Source organism: Aquarana catesbeiana, linkage group LG03, assembly GCF_042186555.1.
Source record: "Aquarana catesbeiana isolate 2022-GZ linkage group LG03, ASM4218655v1, whole genome shotgun sequence".
Lineage (NCBI taxonomy): Eukaryota > Metazoa > Chordata > Amphibia > Anura > Ranidae > Aquarana > Aquarana catesbeiana.
The window spans coordinates 212171658-212189188 of NC_133326.1; the positions used below are offsets into that span (position 1 = coordinate 212171658).

At 44.5% G+C, this 17531-nt stretch overlaps 1 protein-coding gene across 2 annotated transcripts in view; it reads right to left on the reverse strand.

Moving 5' to 3' along the window:
- Positions 1–17531, reverse strand: part of HDAC10 (histone deacetylase 10) — a 98200-nt gene that overhangs the window by 55877 nt on the left and 24792 nt on the right. For both annotated transcript variants that reach the window (XR_012242841.1, XM_073619750.1), the window contains exon 7: positions 8322–8390. Coding sequence is in view for 1 of the 2 variants with exons in the window: in XM_073619750.1 (XP_073475851.1) it covers positions 8322–8390 (69 nt within the window). In the remaining variant the exon portion in view is untranslated. The remainder of the gene's footprint in view (positions 1–8321; positions 8391–17531) is intronic.

Below are 17531 nucleotides of genomic sequence, written 5' to 3' on the forward strand. Positions count from 1 at the left end.
ACAGCGCTCCACTCCACACATGAAAACCAGGCAAAGGGCCCGATCTCCCCCTGATTCTGAAGCTGGATCCACCCGCTCAGCCTGCCATTCCCCTGAATCCCACAGATCTTACACAGGATGGGACATGGAAGCATATATCAAAGCACTTCCCACCAGACATGATTTTGAGGCCTACGTGCAACGCTTAGAGCGCTCATATAAACAAGAGATATCTGAGCTCCGCAGAGACATCACTCACAGAGTTGAGGAGGTAGAACACACCATGGAGGAAACTGCATCCACTCTACAAACACATGACATTATTCTACATGAGCATACTCTGCAGATACAGCAATTGATGTACCATCAAGATGACCAAGAGAACAGAGCCAGACGCAACAACATCCGCATACGCGGTCTGCCTGAATCGGTTGAAACCAAGTACCTTGCGCCGGCTGTCACAGCCATCTTTAATGACCTTCTTCAGAAAGATAGACCCGCTGGAGCTAGACAGGGTCCACAGAGCCCTAGGCCCTAAAAATCCAAACCTGGAACACCCCAGAGATGTGATCTGCAGAGTACACTTCTATGCAGTTAAAGACGCCATCATGCAAGCCGCACGTGCTCAAGCTGCCATCTACTTTAACGAAACCCCAGTGTCTCTCCTCCCTGATATATCTAAATTGACCCTGGACATGCGACGAGCCCTGAAGCCTCTCACCGGGGCCCTTCAAGCCAAGCAGATTAAATATCGCTGGGGTTTCCCCTTCAACCTGTCTGCATCCCATGAAGGAAAATCCGCGACTTTCCGCACGTTAGGTGATCTACCTAAGTTTCTTGGAACTTTCGAACTGCCACAGATTTCCATCCCAGATTGGCCTCTCCATGCCGCCACTCCAGGTTTCAAAGCTGCGCCAGGTTGGCAGAAACGACCGCAGAAGAGCAAACGACCCAAGTCTGACTTCTCTTCGACGACCGAAGGATGAACTCTCTCCTCGACTATTCCATTTTTTTTTCTCTTTTCCATTTCTCCCACAGGTTCCGAATCGGTGGCGGCGTCCCCGGTTACATTTTCATTGGGACATTTAAATAACTAACACAATATGTCTTCCTTCCTTACTATAAGACTAATACTACAGATTATGTTCCCTGTTATCTTTGACGTGCGGTGTCCCGTTTCAAGGGCACTGCTCTTCAAACTCCATGTATTGTCCCATCCTCTCTCATCCCTTTCCCCCAACCCCCCCCCCCCTGCCTCCCCTTTACCCCTTGTTGCTGGAGTAAAGGCCCTGTATGCAATACATTTAATCTGAAACCTTTAGGGGATATTCTCTCCTAGGAGGTCAGCAGTACAGTCTTTAACCTACCTAGACATGCAGGGCCTTGAAAGGTTATGTTCATTGTTACCAGTTTATGTTAATATACAGAGCCATCATGTTCCTTTTGTTATTTCAAACTCTATAGCCCGGCGTGTGTGGGCTCCCCCCTGTGTTGACCACTGTTCCCCCATTTAGGTCATTCAGCGCCCTTCGGGGTGTTAGCTGATACGTTGCTGACAACACCATTAGTGAAGCCGTACTGGCCCTTTTTTCTTTTTTTCCTTCTTTCTCTTCTTTTTCTTTTCCACTTTCAATTCTCTCAACTTCAACTCTCTCCTTTTTCTCACCACTAGATGTCCCCCTTCCCCTCCCCTAACCCCCTTTTATTTATCTAGGAAGACAGCGAGCCTCCCTTCTACCTGTTTTTTTTTGTCCATTAGCACAATTTTCCTATGGCATCCGAAACCGCCTTGAAAATATCTTCACTAAATTGCAGGGGTCTTAATGTTCCTGAGAAAAGACGACAAATTCTTTTCCATTTCCACAAAATGCGGACTCAAATTCTGCTTCTACAGGAAACCCATTTTAGGTCAGACAAAATCCCGCAAATTCCTTCTAAAAGATATCCTACTTGGTTCCATAGCTCCAATCCCTCAGCAAAATCCAAAGGGGTTTCTATAGCCTTTCACGCATCCTTTACTCCAGATGTGCTTGACTCGTATATCGACCCGCTAGGCAGATATATCTTCCTCAAATTGTCATACAAAAATGTCATATACACTGTTATTAACGTGTATTCTCCTAACCAGAATCAGCAACAATTCCTCACCTCCGTCACCGCCCGTCTGAAAAAGTTTGGTACGGTCAACATGATCCTGGGAGGGGACCTGAATGCCACCTTGATACCTCGTCTTGACTCCTCAACCGGTAAGTCCTCGATCTCTCCAACCTCTCTGACCAATATCAGAACCCTCCTATCTGACTTATCTTTGGTGGATGTGTGGCGTATGTTACACCCTTCCACCAAGGATTACACCTTTTACTCACCCGTACACGCTACTTACGGGAGACTAGATTATCTCTTTATTTCACAATCCTTACTAGACTTCTCGCCGTCAGCGTCTATCGGGATCTCTTTGTGGTCTGACCACGCCCCTATCCACATTAGCTTGGGACGCACACCAACACGCAACCGAAACTCGTCCTGGAGATTGAACGACAATCTCTTAAACGACCTGGTATGCTCTCAAGATATATCACAGACTATTAAACACTTTGTGGCGGACCACACTCACGACCCCACTAACCCTTTCACGAAATGGGAGGCTCTTAAATGTGTCCTCAGGGGTAAATTTATGCAGCACGGCTCCAGACTTAAACACGCGCGCATAGCAGACACGAAACGTCTTCTTACTACCATTGCCACCCTGGAAGACTCACACAAACAAAATCCCATTGACACGACACTCATTGACCTCACCAATGCCAGGAGAGACCTCCTGCGCATTTACGCAGAGAAATCTCTCATAGCTAGGGACAAAGGCAGATTCACTTATTACTCTCAAGCCAATAAGTGCGGTAGACATCTCGCATCCACCCTTCAACCCCGCCAAAAGAGAACACCTATCCCATTCATAAATTCTCCCACTAAAGGCAAAATCAGGCAGAACTCGGCCATTGCTGAAGAATTCCGCCAGTACTACTCAGCATTATATAACCTTACCCCCCAGATCCCGCTATCCTCATCCTCACCGCCTGACTTAGCTTCTTATATTCAAGAGACAGCCCTTCCAACTCTCCCTACATCAGGTTCACAAGACCTAGAGGAGTCCTTATCCGATACGGAATTCCTCTCTGCCATTAAAAACCTCAAGAATGGTAAGAGCCCTGGACCTGACGGGTTCTCTTCTCGTTTCTATAAACTCTTTGCAACACAACTCTCCCCTTTATTAGCGAGAGCTTTTAACTCTCTAGAGGATAATATTGCTCTCTCCACATCTAGCCTTCAAGCCCAAATAGTGGTCATCCCTAAGACTGGAAAGGACTCGTCCATATGCTCCAACTATAGACCGATATCTCTCTTAAACATTGATTTAAAGTTATATGCCAAAATACTTGCTAACCGCCTCTCCCCCCTGTTACCAAATTTAATACATAAAGATCAGGTTGGTTTTGTCCCAGGCCGAGAGGCCAGGGACAACACCACCAAGACCATACACTTAATTAACTTTGCCCAGCGCCACCGCATACCAACCTGCCTTCTCTCTTGCGACGCGGAGAAGGCCTTTGATAGGGTCAGCTGGTCTTTTCTCCAGTCCACCCTCTCCCAAATAGGCCTTGGCCCGAAAATGTTAGCACGCATTATGGCTCTTTACTCTAGACCCTCAGCTACTGTCCTAGTAAACGGCACCCAATCACAAAACTTTACGATCACTAACGGCACCAGGCAGGGCTGCCCCCTCTCCCCTCTCCTGTTTGCCCTAGTCATAGAACACCTCGCCCAAGCCATTAGATCGAACCCCAACATACAAGGCATCCAGACCCCTTCATCTCACTGTAAACTCTCTCTCTCTACGCCGATGACCTACTCCTGTACGTGACCAAACCCCACATATCCATACCCTCTATACTAGCAGAGATAGACAGATTCGGTCGCTTTAGCAACTATAAATTAAACATCTCCAAGACTGAGGCCCTAAACATATCTTTACCACAACCCACTCTCAACCCTCCAATCAAACTTTTCATTTCAATGGAAACAGAACTCCATTTCCTATCTAGGTACAGCCATCCCGAAAAACTTTTCGGATATTTATACCCTGAACTTTGGCCCCCTCCTTCTAAAGCTCAGACATTTATCGGAAGAACGAACAGAGTTAGTGGTATCTTGGATGGGCCGTATCAATACACTAAAAATGGACATCCTTCCCAAACTCCTATACTTGTTTCAGGCCCTCCCCATAGTCCTCCCCCCTGCCTTTTTCCGCTCCCTAAGATCAATGGCTATCCGTTTCGTTTGGAAGGGCAGACACCCGAGACTGAAGCATAAACTCTTGAGCTCCCCCATTACAAAAGGTGGCCTGGGTTTACCTGACTTTGAGTTATATCATACATCTACAGTAATCTCCCGTATCCTTGAGTGGTTTCCTCGACCCATGACCAAAGCTACCACATTTGTGGAGCAAGACCTAGCCACACATGATCTCAGAGCCCTCCTATGGGGATACGACCACTCATTTAAATCGATAGCGGCACTATCCCCCCTTACAAGAGACGCTTTGACGATCTGGTATCGTAGGAAACTCACCTATGCTCTATCCTCGGAACCCAGCCCACTCACCCCTTTGTTTGATAACCCTAAACTTCCGGAGGGCCACTCCATAAACTCCATAGACAACTATTCTAGAGAGCACTGGCCCACCGCACGACAATTTGTAGACCCCACCTTAGGTACATTTGCTTCGGCCCCTCCAAATACAACCTCTAGGGTGACTTGGCTCACCCGTAGACATTTAAACGAATACTGCAAACAACTACACAACTCTAACTTAACTCATAGACCATTAACAGGATTTGAACAACTATGCGTCCTGCCGGAAATCCCAAGACACCCTTTATCACTTATACACAAACAAATCTTAGAACACATACACGATGTCCTTCCTACTTACACAACAAAATGGTCAGCAGAGGTCGGAATTGATATATCTGAGGCGGACTGGAGGAAGGCCTTTCTTTTCACAAGCAAGACCTCGATCTCGAGCTACATGCAGGAGAAGAACTATAAAGTCCTTTCAAGGTGGTACCGGGTCCCCACAACACTCAGGATGATGTTCCCGGCCAATTCAGATACGTGCTGGAGATGCAATTCCAAGAGAGGTACTTATTTGCACATCTGGTGGGAATGCGATAGGCTATTACCATTTTGGACGCAGATTTTTCACATTTATTCAGAGATATATGATAAACCCCTTATGCCTTCTCCCGCCATTGCCCTTCTGTCTATTTTTCCCGGAACCGTAAAATCACAGAAAAACAGTCTTTTGAAGTTTTTTATGAGTGCAGGGAGACAGCTCATTCCCAGACACTGGAAATCTACCAACTCCCCCTCTATTGCGGAATGGGTCAATGAAATAAACAATATAATGCTAATGGAGGAAATGCAGGCCAATGTCCTGGACAAACAAGCTAAATTTTCATACATCTGGAGTGTCTGGAGGCACTACTCCACTTCAGACAAACTTAGACAGAGATTGAAGAATACGAACCCCCCCTAATGGTCGCACACGGTATACCAGTAAAACGTGGGCTGAACCCCATGATTGGTTTGTTTTACAGAGTGAGGCTCGCTGTCTCCCCCTCCCCTCCCCCCCCCTTTTTTTTTTTTGTTCTTCTACTGAATGTATCTGTTTTTTCCTCTTTCTCTTTTTCTCTCTTATTTCTAACTTCTTCTTCCAGATTTTATAAGACCTATATAAATGCAATCTATTTCAATAACCGCTCCTCCCTCAGTGGAGGATTATTTTTGTCTTACACTCTTTACACTTTATAAGTATGTGCACTTTATGGCAGATGTTACGTCTGCACATTTTTATTTTAGTTATTTTCCACAGTGCCCTGAGTCTGTGGAAGCAGAAGATCCCCATTGGGGCTTTCTAGACCAGGGTACTTAATGCCTTACAGACTAATGTCTCATACTCAAGACCTACAGAGAATGACACAATGTAAAGTATCTAGGTCTGGGCAATTGGTTGCACTAGTTTGAATTTTATAAATTAGTGCACTTGGGTAAGCCAAGTGATTTCATGTCAGGTCTCTATTTTTGTTGTATTTCTCCTTTTTGTTGTATTTCTCCTTTTGTTATAAACCTGTCTAAAATCAATAAAAACTAATTGAACCATAAAATTAGAAGAAAAGAGGTTTAACCTTAAACTACGTTGAGCATTCTTTACTGTAAGAGCGGCAAGGATGTGCAATTCCCTTCCACAGGCGGTGGTCTCAGAGGGGGGCATCGAAAGTTTAAAAAAACTATTAGATAAGCACCTGAACGACCACAACATACAGGGATATACAATGTAATACTGACATATAATCACACACACTTGATGGGCTTGTGTCTTTTTTCAACCTCACCTAATATGTAACTATGTCATTTATTACTAAAAGTCAGGTTTTTTTTTTATACATGAAACTTAATTTCATAGATAAAACTTGTGTTTGTCTTTCTATAATGTTGGCCAATGTTTTTTCCATATTTAACCAATAGTTGTAAATTATAGTCAAGTAGTAATGCCATGCGAAAATAATTTTTCCTATTTCTCGGTTATTCTTTATCCTTAGATGAACTATATTAGTTTTTATCACTTTCTCCCCTTCTCTTCACAAATTCTTCATTACTTATCTATACATCATGACTAAATCCCACCACAAATGGACTCATTTTTAAAATACTCTCTAAAAAAAAACGTTTTATTATTATTATTATATTATTATTGCTACTAATGGATAAGCTGGACTTACAGGAGAGCCTATCCATTAGGCTCTCCTAATGGATAGGCTCTCACCCCCCCCCCAACCTTTTTATTTTATTTCCCTTCCATCTCCCTCCTACTTCTAATGTACCTCCTTCATGCTTTCCTGTGGATGTAGTAGGTAGTTCTCTATCTTCATCTCTTATTAAATAGAAAATTTCAGATCCTCCCATGCAGCCAGATATGGGGCTATATTTGGGTCATGTAAGATTCAGTCATTTCCAACCCCCTTCTTCACATCACAGTCCCTCTTGCAATCACAGTTCCCCCACCTCACATCACAACCCCCCACATCACAGCCCCCCCCCCCCCCAATAAACTACAGTCCCCACTGCAGTAACAATTCTTCCCCTTTACAGTACTGCCTGAACACAAGGAAGAGGGCAAGAGGCACGGCAGGGTGGATTCCTCTTCAGTATGTACTTGCCTGCCTGCCACCAGCGTTCAACTCACAGCAGGGAAGCCGGAAAGAGGACGGAGGCACGGAAGGTCTGCACTGAGAGCGGGGGCTGTCCAAATCTTCTTGTTAACAAGTGAGTGAATGGTTGCTAGGAACGCCTCACATCCTAGCAACCCATCAGCCGCTTGTTAATTTGAAAGATTGGCCAGCTCCGGCTCCCTGTGTAGAACTGCCATATGTCCCACCCTCTTCCCTGCTGTGAGTTTAACAGAAGCAGCAGCGGTAGGCAGGAGAGTACATACAGAAGAGGAATTCACCATGCTGTACTGTAGTTTTTAACAGCTAATCGGTGCGGTCGCAGGCCCGGACAGGGCTCAGTGTCCAGACTGCCGTCTGCAATCTAGTGACGCCTGGTAACAAAAAGTATTAAAATTATTATAAAGTATGGCACTAATACACATCCAACATAAAATGAATTTAAAATGTATTTAAATACCAATAATAGTGTCCACATCCATGTAATCTCAGCAGATGGACCTACGCTTTCTCTCATGAAGACAGAAGGTCAGATAATTAAAAGACTCTGAGCCCAATTTTAGGTTTTGAATTTTTTTTTTCAATTGCCTTAGACCTCCTGACATAAAAAAAAAAAAAAAAAAAAAATGCAGTTTTCATTGCAATACTCGCCTTTTACACAGTGCTGGTCCATCTGTTCTTAAGCCCCAGGGCTTTTCAAAATTAAATGATGCCCAGTGTCATTCAACCCACTTCCTGTGAGCCCTAGCCTGTCATGAACACACCCCCTGGAGGTGCATCATCACAGTAGGAGAATGCTGCAGAGTATAAGTTACAACGTGAGCACCATTCACAGCAGCATTTAGGACCACCTATCTAGGGAGCAAAGAAGTTGAAAAAGTAGTATCTTATGAGTTTTACTCGAAATAGGGTTTAATCTTTGGAATGCATTATTTATAAAGCTAAATGCCTGTTGCTTCTAAGTGTAATCAACCCTTCTATTTATAGTTCTGTGCTGAGGCAATTAAAACATTTTATGTGATAGTAGAAGATAGGATTACAATACTTAGCATGCACCTTGGATCATCTTCAAAGATGTACTGGATACCTTGTCCATGGTGAATGTCCCAGTCAACAATCAAAATTCTGTAACAAAATTGTATAGTTAGATTAAAAAAAAAAACCCTGTTTCAGAACAAGTCACATAACAGTATACATAATTGTTAAAGTGGTTCTAAAGGCTCAAGATCTTTGCCTTTGTGCATTCTGTGCATGAAGGTAAAAAAAAGCCTTGTGTGTGCGCAACATCCCACCCCAGCCCCCCCAATACTTACCTGAGTCCCATCTCAATCCAGCGATGTTCACAAGTGCGTCGGCTCTCCGGGGACTCTGCCGCCTCACTGGCCGAGAAAGCAGTGGGAGCCAGCGGCTCCCACAGCTGTCATTCACAGCCACTGAGCCGTGGCTTGGGAACGAGCCTGCTTGGGTGCCCCCATTGGAAGCTGTTTGCACTGGGGGCACTCGGCAGGAGAAAGGGGCCCGAATCGCTGGCGAGGGGCCCGAGAAGAGGAGGATCGGGGCTGCTCTGTGCAAAACCACTGCACAGAGCAGGTGAGTATGACATGTTTGTTATTAGAAAGAAAGAAAAAAAAAAGGAGACTTCAATATCACTTTAAATGTTTTGTCAAAGTCACTTTGATACCACGGTTACTGTTAGAATTACATAACTTAGAAGGAACACAACTTTTTGACTGCAGACAGAAATCACACTCAGTGCTTTGAATCGAAGTACACATTACAGAAGGATATGCTTTGCTCAATTTTTAATGTTTACAACTACTTTAAGGCATGCACTCTTCTCAGGGGAATGTAGTCCACCTGGAGAAATACTTATGTCCTCGATACAGTAATCTTCGTTGTGTGGTCCTGCCCGGAGTCACAGAGCCTCGTTTCAGAAAGCAACCCCACTGGGTCTTTTTCCTCCTGTGCATGCGTGCTCTGGCTCCACTCGTTTTTTGTAAAGAGCCATACTTTGCAGTCCACTAGAGGCCACAATGAGTATGGCTACCTATAGGAATGAATAGGACCACAGTGTGCATGGGCAGGATGAAGAAGACCCAGTGGGGATGTTTTCTGAAATAAGACTGTGGCTCCAGGTAAGTATTTCTCCAGGTGGACTGCATTGAGGGACTGAGGTCATTTCCTAAAGGACAATTTTTACAAAAGATATACTTGTCTCTTTTAACCACTTCAGTTCTCATATTTGTATTTTATATACTCATTATGGACCAGAACAATTTTTACATTTCCACTAAGGACCTGTTTATTTGGCAATACTTTTGTCATTACTTATTAATAAACACATAGGTGGATATTTACTAAAAGTAGAGCACTCAGAATCTGCCGCAGCTGTGTATGCTAACCATCAGCTTCTAACTTCAACTTATTCAATTAAAGTGATATTAAAGGCAGTTTTTATATTTTAAAAATAACATGCCATACTTACAGTCCTCCTCTTCTCAGGTTCCCCGCCGGGGCTTCTGGCCTCCCCTCGTGACGAGGGCCCCCAAAGCAAGCAGCTTGCTACAGGGACACCCAAGCAGGTTTGCTCCTAAACCGCTGCTCGGTGTGTCTATTCACACAGAGATCACAGCTCGGCCCTGCTCTCTCCTCTTTGGCTTACTGGCTGTAATAGACAATAGTGGGAGCTATCTCCTGCTGCTGTCTTAGCCAATGAGGAGGGAGAGACCCAGGAGAGCCGAGGCTCCCTTGCACAGTGCTGGATGAAGATCGGGCTCAGGTGAGTATTGGGGGGGCTGCTGCACACAGGTTTTTTTACCTTCATGCACAGAATGTATGTATGTAAAAAACATTGAGCCTTTACAACCACTTTAACCAACTCCCGCCTGCCATATTGACAAATGACGGGATGGAGATGGCTCTATTGTTCATATGATGTCGTCCCACTCTCGTCGCTTGTGCGCCCACAGCATGGTGATCAGTGGTGTGCTCTGTTCCTGGGGCATGGCATATCACTGATCTAGGTAAAGAGCCGATGACGAGGCACTTTACCCATGTGATCAGCTGTGTCCAATCGCAGCTGATCACATGTAAACAAGGAAATGCCGGTTATTCTTTCCTCACACTGGCAGTGTGTGAGGAGAGGAGAGCCGATCAGTGGTATTTCCTCACAGTGGAGATCTCAGTGCCCTGATTATGTGTGCAACCCCAACATTGCCCAGCAGTGATGCATTAGTGATGCCAGTCAGTGCTGCCTATCAGTGGCACCTCATCTGTGCCGTCTTAGCGCACATCAGTGTAAGGGGAAAAGATACTTATTTACAAAATTTTATAACAGAAATTTTGGGGAAAAAAAGTTTTTCTTAAGGTTTAGTCTTTTTTCGTTTTTTTTAGCAAAAAATAAAAAACCCAGTGGTGATTAAATACCACCAAAAGAAAGCCCTATCTGTCTCAAAAAATTATAAACATTTCAGATGGGCACAGCGTCATTCAAACTGCGACAGCGATGAAAGCTGAAAATTGGCCTGGGCAGGAAGGGGGTAAAAGTGCCCAGCAGGCAAGTAGTTAAGCTTTGACAATAAAACCTGGAAGCTGGTTTCTATGCAGAACTGCACCAGATTTTGCACTCTTTTTAAATGGTATACATTTTATTCTATAAACGGTCCTGTTAAAAAAGACACTAAAATGATTTTCCTGGTACAAGATGAATTAGAAGATAAAGCACTTTGCAAATTATTTTTTTTTTTTTGCAGTTTTGCACTATAAATGAAAAAAAGGTTTTAACTTGACAGGTTTCTTTAAAATATAATGAAAGGCAAACCCCATTAAGGAGATTCTCCCTTTCTATTTGTCACCTTTACTCTTATCACTTAACAAAGTCCCAGAATTTGGGTTATCCCCAGGACAGTAAAGGCGGATACACATGGGCCTAAGGTCGGGAAACATTTTCAGGTTCAAAACAAAACAGCCGACATTCAGCCCGTGTGTATGTCGGTCTGTCCGACAGAAGTCAGGTGTTTGGCTGGTTTCTGTCGGATATGCATGCTGGAAAACCAGTAGCTAACCGAATACTGATCAGCTCTCTGATAGATCCAGCCTGTCTTTTTGTTACACAAAGCCATAGGTTTTCATTGTACAACATTGCAACCTTGGTCACCATGTGAGATAGCCACCAGCGCCCTAACAGCTTCTGATGCCACTAGTTGATAAGAAGGACGTCTGTAACCTGTACAGCATCCTTGTTTGAACCCTCACCCCTCTGTCAGCACTAGGGTCGTGTTAGCAGCATGGTGGAGAGAAAATGAGTGAGCACAAATGCTGGAATGTTAGTCAGTACCAGTGTGCAAAAGTGTATTTGCTGTGCAAGAAATAAACATCTCTAATGTTGGGTGTCTTACATGTGTGGATGCCGCTGCAATATGTAAAACTATTAGCAGTGCCTAAATTTTGCATACTGTATTTATTGGCGTATAACACTCACTTTTTTACCATGAAAATCGGGTGCAAATAGCGTGTGCGTGTTATACGCCAATACTTCAAATTTAGCTGCCTCGGAGGGGACAGGGAGGGGGCGGGACGAGCGCCGTCAGATTACATCCAGTGAGAATCTCCTGTTTAGTTGGCGGCCTCTGTAATAGGAAGTCCCATCTCCTGGGCCACCATTGGACCACTGTTCTGTCTATCATAGGAGATTCTCACTGTATGTAATTTGTCGGTGCTCATCCCGCCCCCCTCCCTGTCCCCTCTAGGCTGCAGATGGGCATCAATCAGGCTGCATTGAAGGCAATGGTGAGGCTGCTGCATTGATGGCAATGGTGAGGCTGCTGCATTGATGGCAATGGTGAGGCTGCTGCATTGATGGCAATGGTGAGGCTGCTGCATTGATGGCAATGGTGAGGCTGCTGCATTGATGGCAATGGTGAGGCTGCTGCATTGATGGCAATGGTGAGGCGGCTGCATTGATGGCAATGGTGAGGCTGCATTGATGGCAATGGTGAGGCTGCATTGATGGCACTTGTGAGGCTGCATTGATGGCACTTGTGAGGCTGCAGATGGGCATTGATCAGGCTGCATTGATGGCAATGGTGAAGCTGCAGATGGGCACTGACCCTTATTTTGCTTCAAAGTCCCTTATTTAAAATTTAAGTTTTTTTCCTTGAAACTTCCCTCTTAAAATGCCTGTGCTTGTTATACGCCGATAAATACGGTAATTCTACAGGGTGCCTTGACTCCAAAAAGATTGAGAAACACTGCTTTAGGTGATATAACTTTGCTTCCAGATCTTCTTTGATCTACATAGGAATGACATAGTAAATGCAATGAAACAATACATTGATTCATTATATTTATGTAATGACACTTGCAGACTATATGCAAATGATACAAATGTTATTACACTGCATTTGGCAGAAGGTCCTGCTGTGTGTAACAAAGCAATTATCAGTTGTCATTTTGAAAGCTAGTAATTGCTGGTAATAGTGGCAGGGGGAATCAGATCCTTCTCTCTTGTTCTAAATCCTGAAGTGGTTAAAGTAAAATTGGTACTCCATTTTTAAAAACTTTTACAATTAGAAATACAGGTCTTGGTATGGACATCAGAGGATGACTGCTATTACCGGTACTTTTATTAACTAGAAAAGACTTGTAAGCCCTCACAAAGTGAAACTAAATCACAGGGAGCGCTTACATTGCCTAATGTCATGGCTAATGTAAGCAGTCTCACTGAACAGTATAATATCAGTTAAAAGATCCAAACCAATGTTCACATGTGTTTATGTGCTTTGTGGCTTCTATAGCGAGCTGCTTTGTTAACTGTAAAAAAATATAAAGCACAGGATATGTAAATGAAAAAGAGAATTATACACATTTCTTATCGATATAAAACCCAGGGGAAGTTTTACAGCTGGAACATGGTGGAACCCAGTTCTGCCACCTCCAACACTGGCAAGATGCTCACTACTGTCACTTGTAAACACATAAGCAGAGTTCCTGAACCCTGTGCACAGCGCACTCCTGAACCCTGTGCACAGCGCACTCCTGAACCCTCTACACAGCGCACTCCTGAACCCTCTACACAGCGCACTCCCGAACCCTCTACACAGCGCACTCCCGAACCCTCTACACAGCGCACTCCCGAACCCTCTACACAGCGCACTCCCGAACCCTCTACACAGCGCACTCCCGAACCCTCTACACAGCGCACTCCCGAACCCTCTACACAGCGCACTCCCGAACCCTCTACACAGCGCACTCCCGAACCCTCTACACAGCGCACTCCTGAACCCTTGCCTTCCGCTATGCTCTGCCTTTTTAGGGGATTAATATTCAGATCTTATGCATGCCATCTTCCCAAAAGCTAGCGGTTGACAAACATATGTCAAATGCTGTGGTAAGCCTAAAGCAGTTACGGTATATCATGACAGAACTTGCTATATCACATATACACTCGTGCAAATGCACCGATACCTTTTTTGTGATTCTATTGACTTGCATAGACTTCTGTTAAATTAAGTCACAGGTCCAAATCGCACTGTTCTGCGGCTTTAAAATCACGCTGAAGTAGCGCGATTTCAAAGCCACAGAAGAACTGTTCTTCATAATTATAAAGAAACAGTAATAATTTTTCATTGGTCTGAAAAAAAAACTGTCATGACATTAAAAATGGGCATTGGTAATTAACTGCAGGGAGCACCTGAGAAAAAGTATCAGTACTTGTACTTCCTCTTCTGTGGGGGCCCTGTCGGTGCTTCTTGCTCCTCCTGTCTTCAGAGTGCCCCTATAGCAAGCCGCAAAGTATAATTTCGAGTTCCCCTATAGCAAGGTAGAACAAAAAAAACTGCCTTTAAAATAACTTCCTTCTCCTTGCCAGGACTACATGTCCCATGAGGCATTGCTCCTCACACATTCACAAGCTTACTGACATGTATGGACAGTGTACTAAGCTGTATGTGTGCTGCACTGTGTATACTGATATGTATGGAGGGTGTACTGAGCTTTATGTGTACTGCACTGTATTTTCTGACAGGTAAACAGATAATGCATTCTGTATGCAGTTCAATTTATCTGCTGACAAACTAATAGTTTATGAAAATAGTTGTCAACTACTTTCACTATAGTTTTTGTTTCAGCCCTAGTTATATCTAAATTGTGATGATATCTGTATTCTTAAAATGTTTTTCAACCTTTAAGACATTCCACACAGTTGTGGACCATGAAATGTGTCGGCACTAACCAGCGTTATTTATCTAATTTATGCATTTGTATTGATTTTAATATTTGGTGCATTATTAGATGTGTAACTTCAATGCAATTGTTATGCATTATTACACTGTTTTAATGGGATTGAATAAATATTGTTTTACTCAACTGTTTTGCTATTCTTAGTATGGTGCCTTAAAAGTCCCTTAATTTTAGGTGGTGAGCCTTCTTACGTTGTTCTTGAAGTATCTGGGATGTGGCATCGTACGCTCACTCCCTGAGATGTGTTAACCCTTTCTGTATTGAACCCTGAATCCTGTGCACAGCGCACTCCTGAACTTAGCACTATGTGCGTAGCGCACCCCTAAAGCGTGTGTAATGCACTCTTGAACACTGTGCACGATGCACTCCTGAACCTAGCACTATGTGCGTAGTGCACTCCTGAACACTAGCACTCTGTGCATTACAGACTCCTGGTTTAATTTTACAATGCCCCTTTTAAAACCTCTACACTGTGGGTGCAATTTTGGCCACAACCACCATTTGACACAGAACGCACAATGCATCAGGTCTCAACTATCCCCTGCGGGGCAGGTATGAGTTTCTGCGCCCATTCTCCCAAAACTCTAATAAAACCTATAAAACAAAGCAAAAAATAGGATTTTTTAAAACAGCTTACCTGTAAAATCCTTTTCTTTCGAAGGACATCACGGGACACAGAGCCACAGTAATTACTGATGGGTTATATAGGTATCACTGGTGATTGGACACTGGCACACCCTATCAGGAAGTTCAACCCCCTATATAATCCCTCCCCCTTGCAGGGATACCTCAGTTTTGTAGCCAAGCAATATAGTGTATTAGAAGAGGTGTGGGACCTCTGTGTCCCGTGATGTCCTTCGAAAGAAAAGGATTTTACAGGTAAGCTGTTTTAAAAAATCCTATTTTCTTTCTCGAACATCACGGGACACAGAGCCACAGTAATTACTGATGGGATGTCCCAGAGCAATGCTACCTGAGGGGGGGGAACCACGACCAAGTAGGGTGCAATCAGACCTGAGGACCCTGTACTGCTGCCTGCAGCACACTACGCCCAAAGGCGATATCCTCATGCCTTCTCACATCCACCTGATAGAATCTGGTGAATGTATGAACTGAAGACCAGGTTGCGGCCTTGCAGATTTGAGCCATAGAGGCCCGGTGATGCACTGCCCAAGAAGCACCAATAGCCCTTGTGGAATGTGCCCTGATCTGAAACGGAGGAATCTTCTGTTTCAAACCGTAAGCTTGAATGATCAACTGTCGAATCCATTTAGAAATGGTAGCTTTTGACGCTGCCTGTCCTCTATTGGGACCCTCTGGCAGCACAAACAAAACATCCGTCTTGCGGATCTGAGTAGTTGCCCCTAGATAGGCCTTAACTGCTCTTACTACATCCAACGAATATAGAGATCTCTCTTCCGGAGAACAGGGATCTGGAAAAAAGGAAGGTAGAACAATGTCTTGGTTTAAATGAAAATCAGAAACCACCTTCGGTAAAAAACTAGGATGAGGGCGTAGTACCACTCTATCCTTGTGTATAATCAAATAAGGCTCCTTACAGGAAAGAGCTGCTAATTCTGATACTCTTCTAGCAGAAGAGATGGCCACCAGAAAAATTAATTTCCTTGTCAACAAGACCAAAGGAATCTGACTTATTGGTTCAAAAGGCCGTTTCTGTAACACAGCCAGGACCAAATTCAAGTCCCAGGGGTTTAGGGGCGCTTTAACCGGAGGATTAAGACGCATCACCCCCTGCATAAAGTTTCGGACCAAAGAATGCGAAGCAAGTGGCCGCTGAAATAATACTGATAAAGCAGAGACCTGGCCCTTGATGGTACTCAAGGCCAGCTTCATCTCTAATCCCATCTGTAGAAAATCAAGGATTCTACCTATGACATATTTCCTGGGATGCCAACCTCTGGATTCACACCAGGTTATATAAGCTTTCCAGACTCTATGATAAATCATCCTGGAAGCTGGCTTCCTTGCATTAATCAAGGTAGATATGACAGGACCTGAGAGCCCACGACTCTTCAGAACGTGGGTCTCAATAGCCAAACCGTCAAATTTAGTGTTTGTAAGGCAGGATGGAACACTGGACCTTGAGATAACAGGTCTGGGCGTTCCGGTAGTGTCCACGGGGAACCTACCGTCATCCTTACTATTTCTGCATACCAAGTCCTTCTGGGCCAAGCGGGGGCCACCAGAAGTACCGACTTCCTTTCCTGCCTGATCCTGCGAAGGAGTCGTGGTAGTAGCAGAATAGGCGGGAATGCGTAAATCAGTGAGAACCGATGCCACGGGATCACCAACGCATCCGTCCCGCATGCAAGAGGATCTTTTGTCCTTGCCACAAATCTGTCTGTCTATCTTTTTGTTGAATCGGGATGCAAAGAGATCTACATCTGGAACCCCCCATCTTTGGCATATGGCCCAAAAGACATCGGGATGCAGAGACCATTCCCCTGGAAGTAACTGCTGGCGACTTAGATAGTCCGCCTGCCAATTCTCTATTCCCGGGATGAAAACTGCCGATATGCATGGCACATGCATCTCTGCCCAGACTAAGATCTGGTTCACCTCTTTTTGAGCAGCTCGGCTCCGGGTGCCTCCCTGATGATTGACATAAGCCACTGCTGTGGCATTGTCGGACTGGATCCTGACCGGACAACCCTGTAGCCTGATAGTCCAGGCTTTTAGAGCTAGATGTATCGCCCGGATCTCCAGAATGTTGATGGGTAAGGTCCTCTCTGTCTTGGACCATACTCCTTGGACCGCAGCCTGTTCCAGAACTGCTCCCCAACCTGACAGACTGGCATCTGTTGTTACCACCGTCCAGGTAACCGGTAGAAAGGATTTCCCCTTCTGCAGGTTTTCGGGTATGAGCCACCAATTGAGGCTCTGACGCACCACATGCGACAGATGCATCGGAAAGTCTAATGCCTGAACCTTCTTGTTCCAGGTCGACAGAATACTGTGTTGCAGCATTCTTGAGTGAAACTGAGCATAGGGAACTGCTTCGAATGA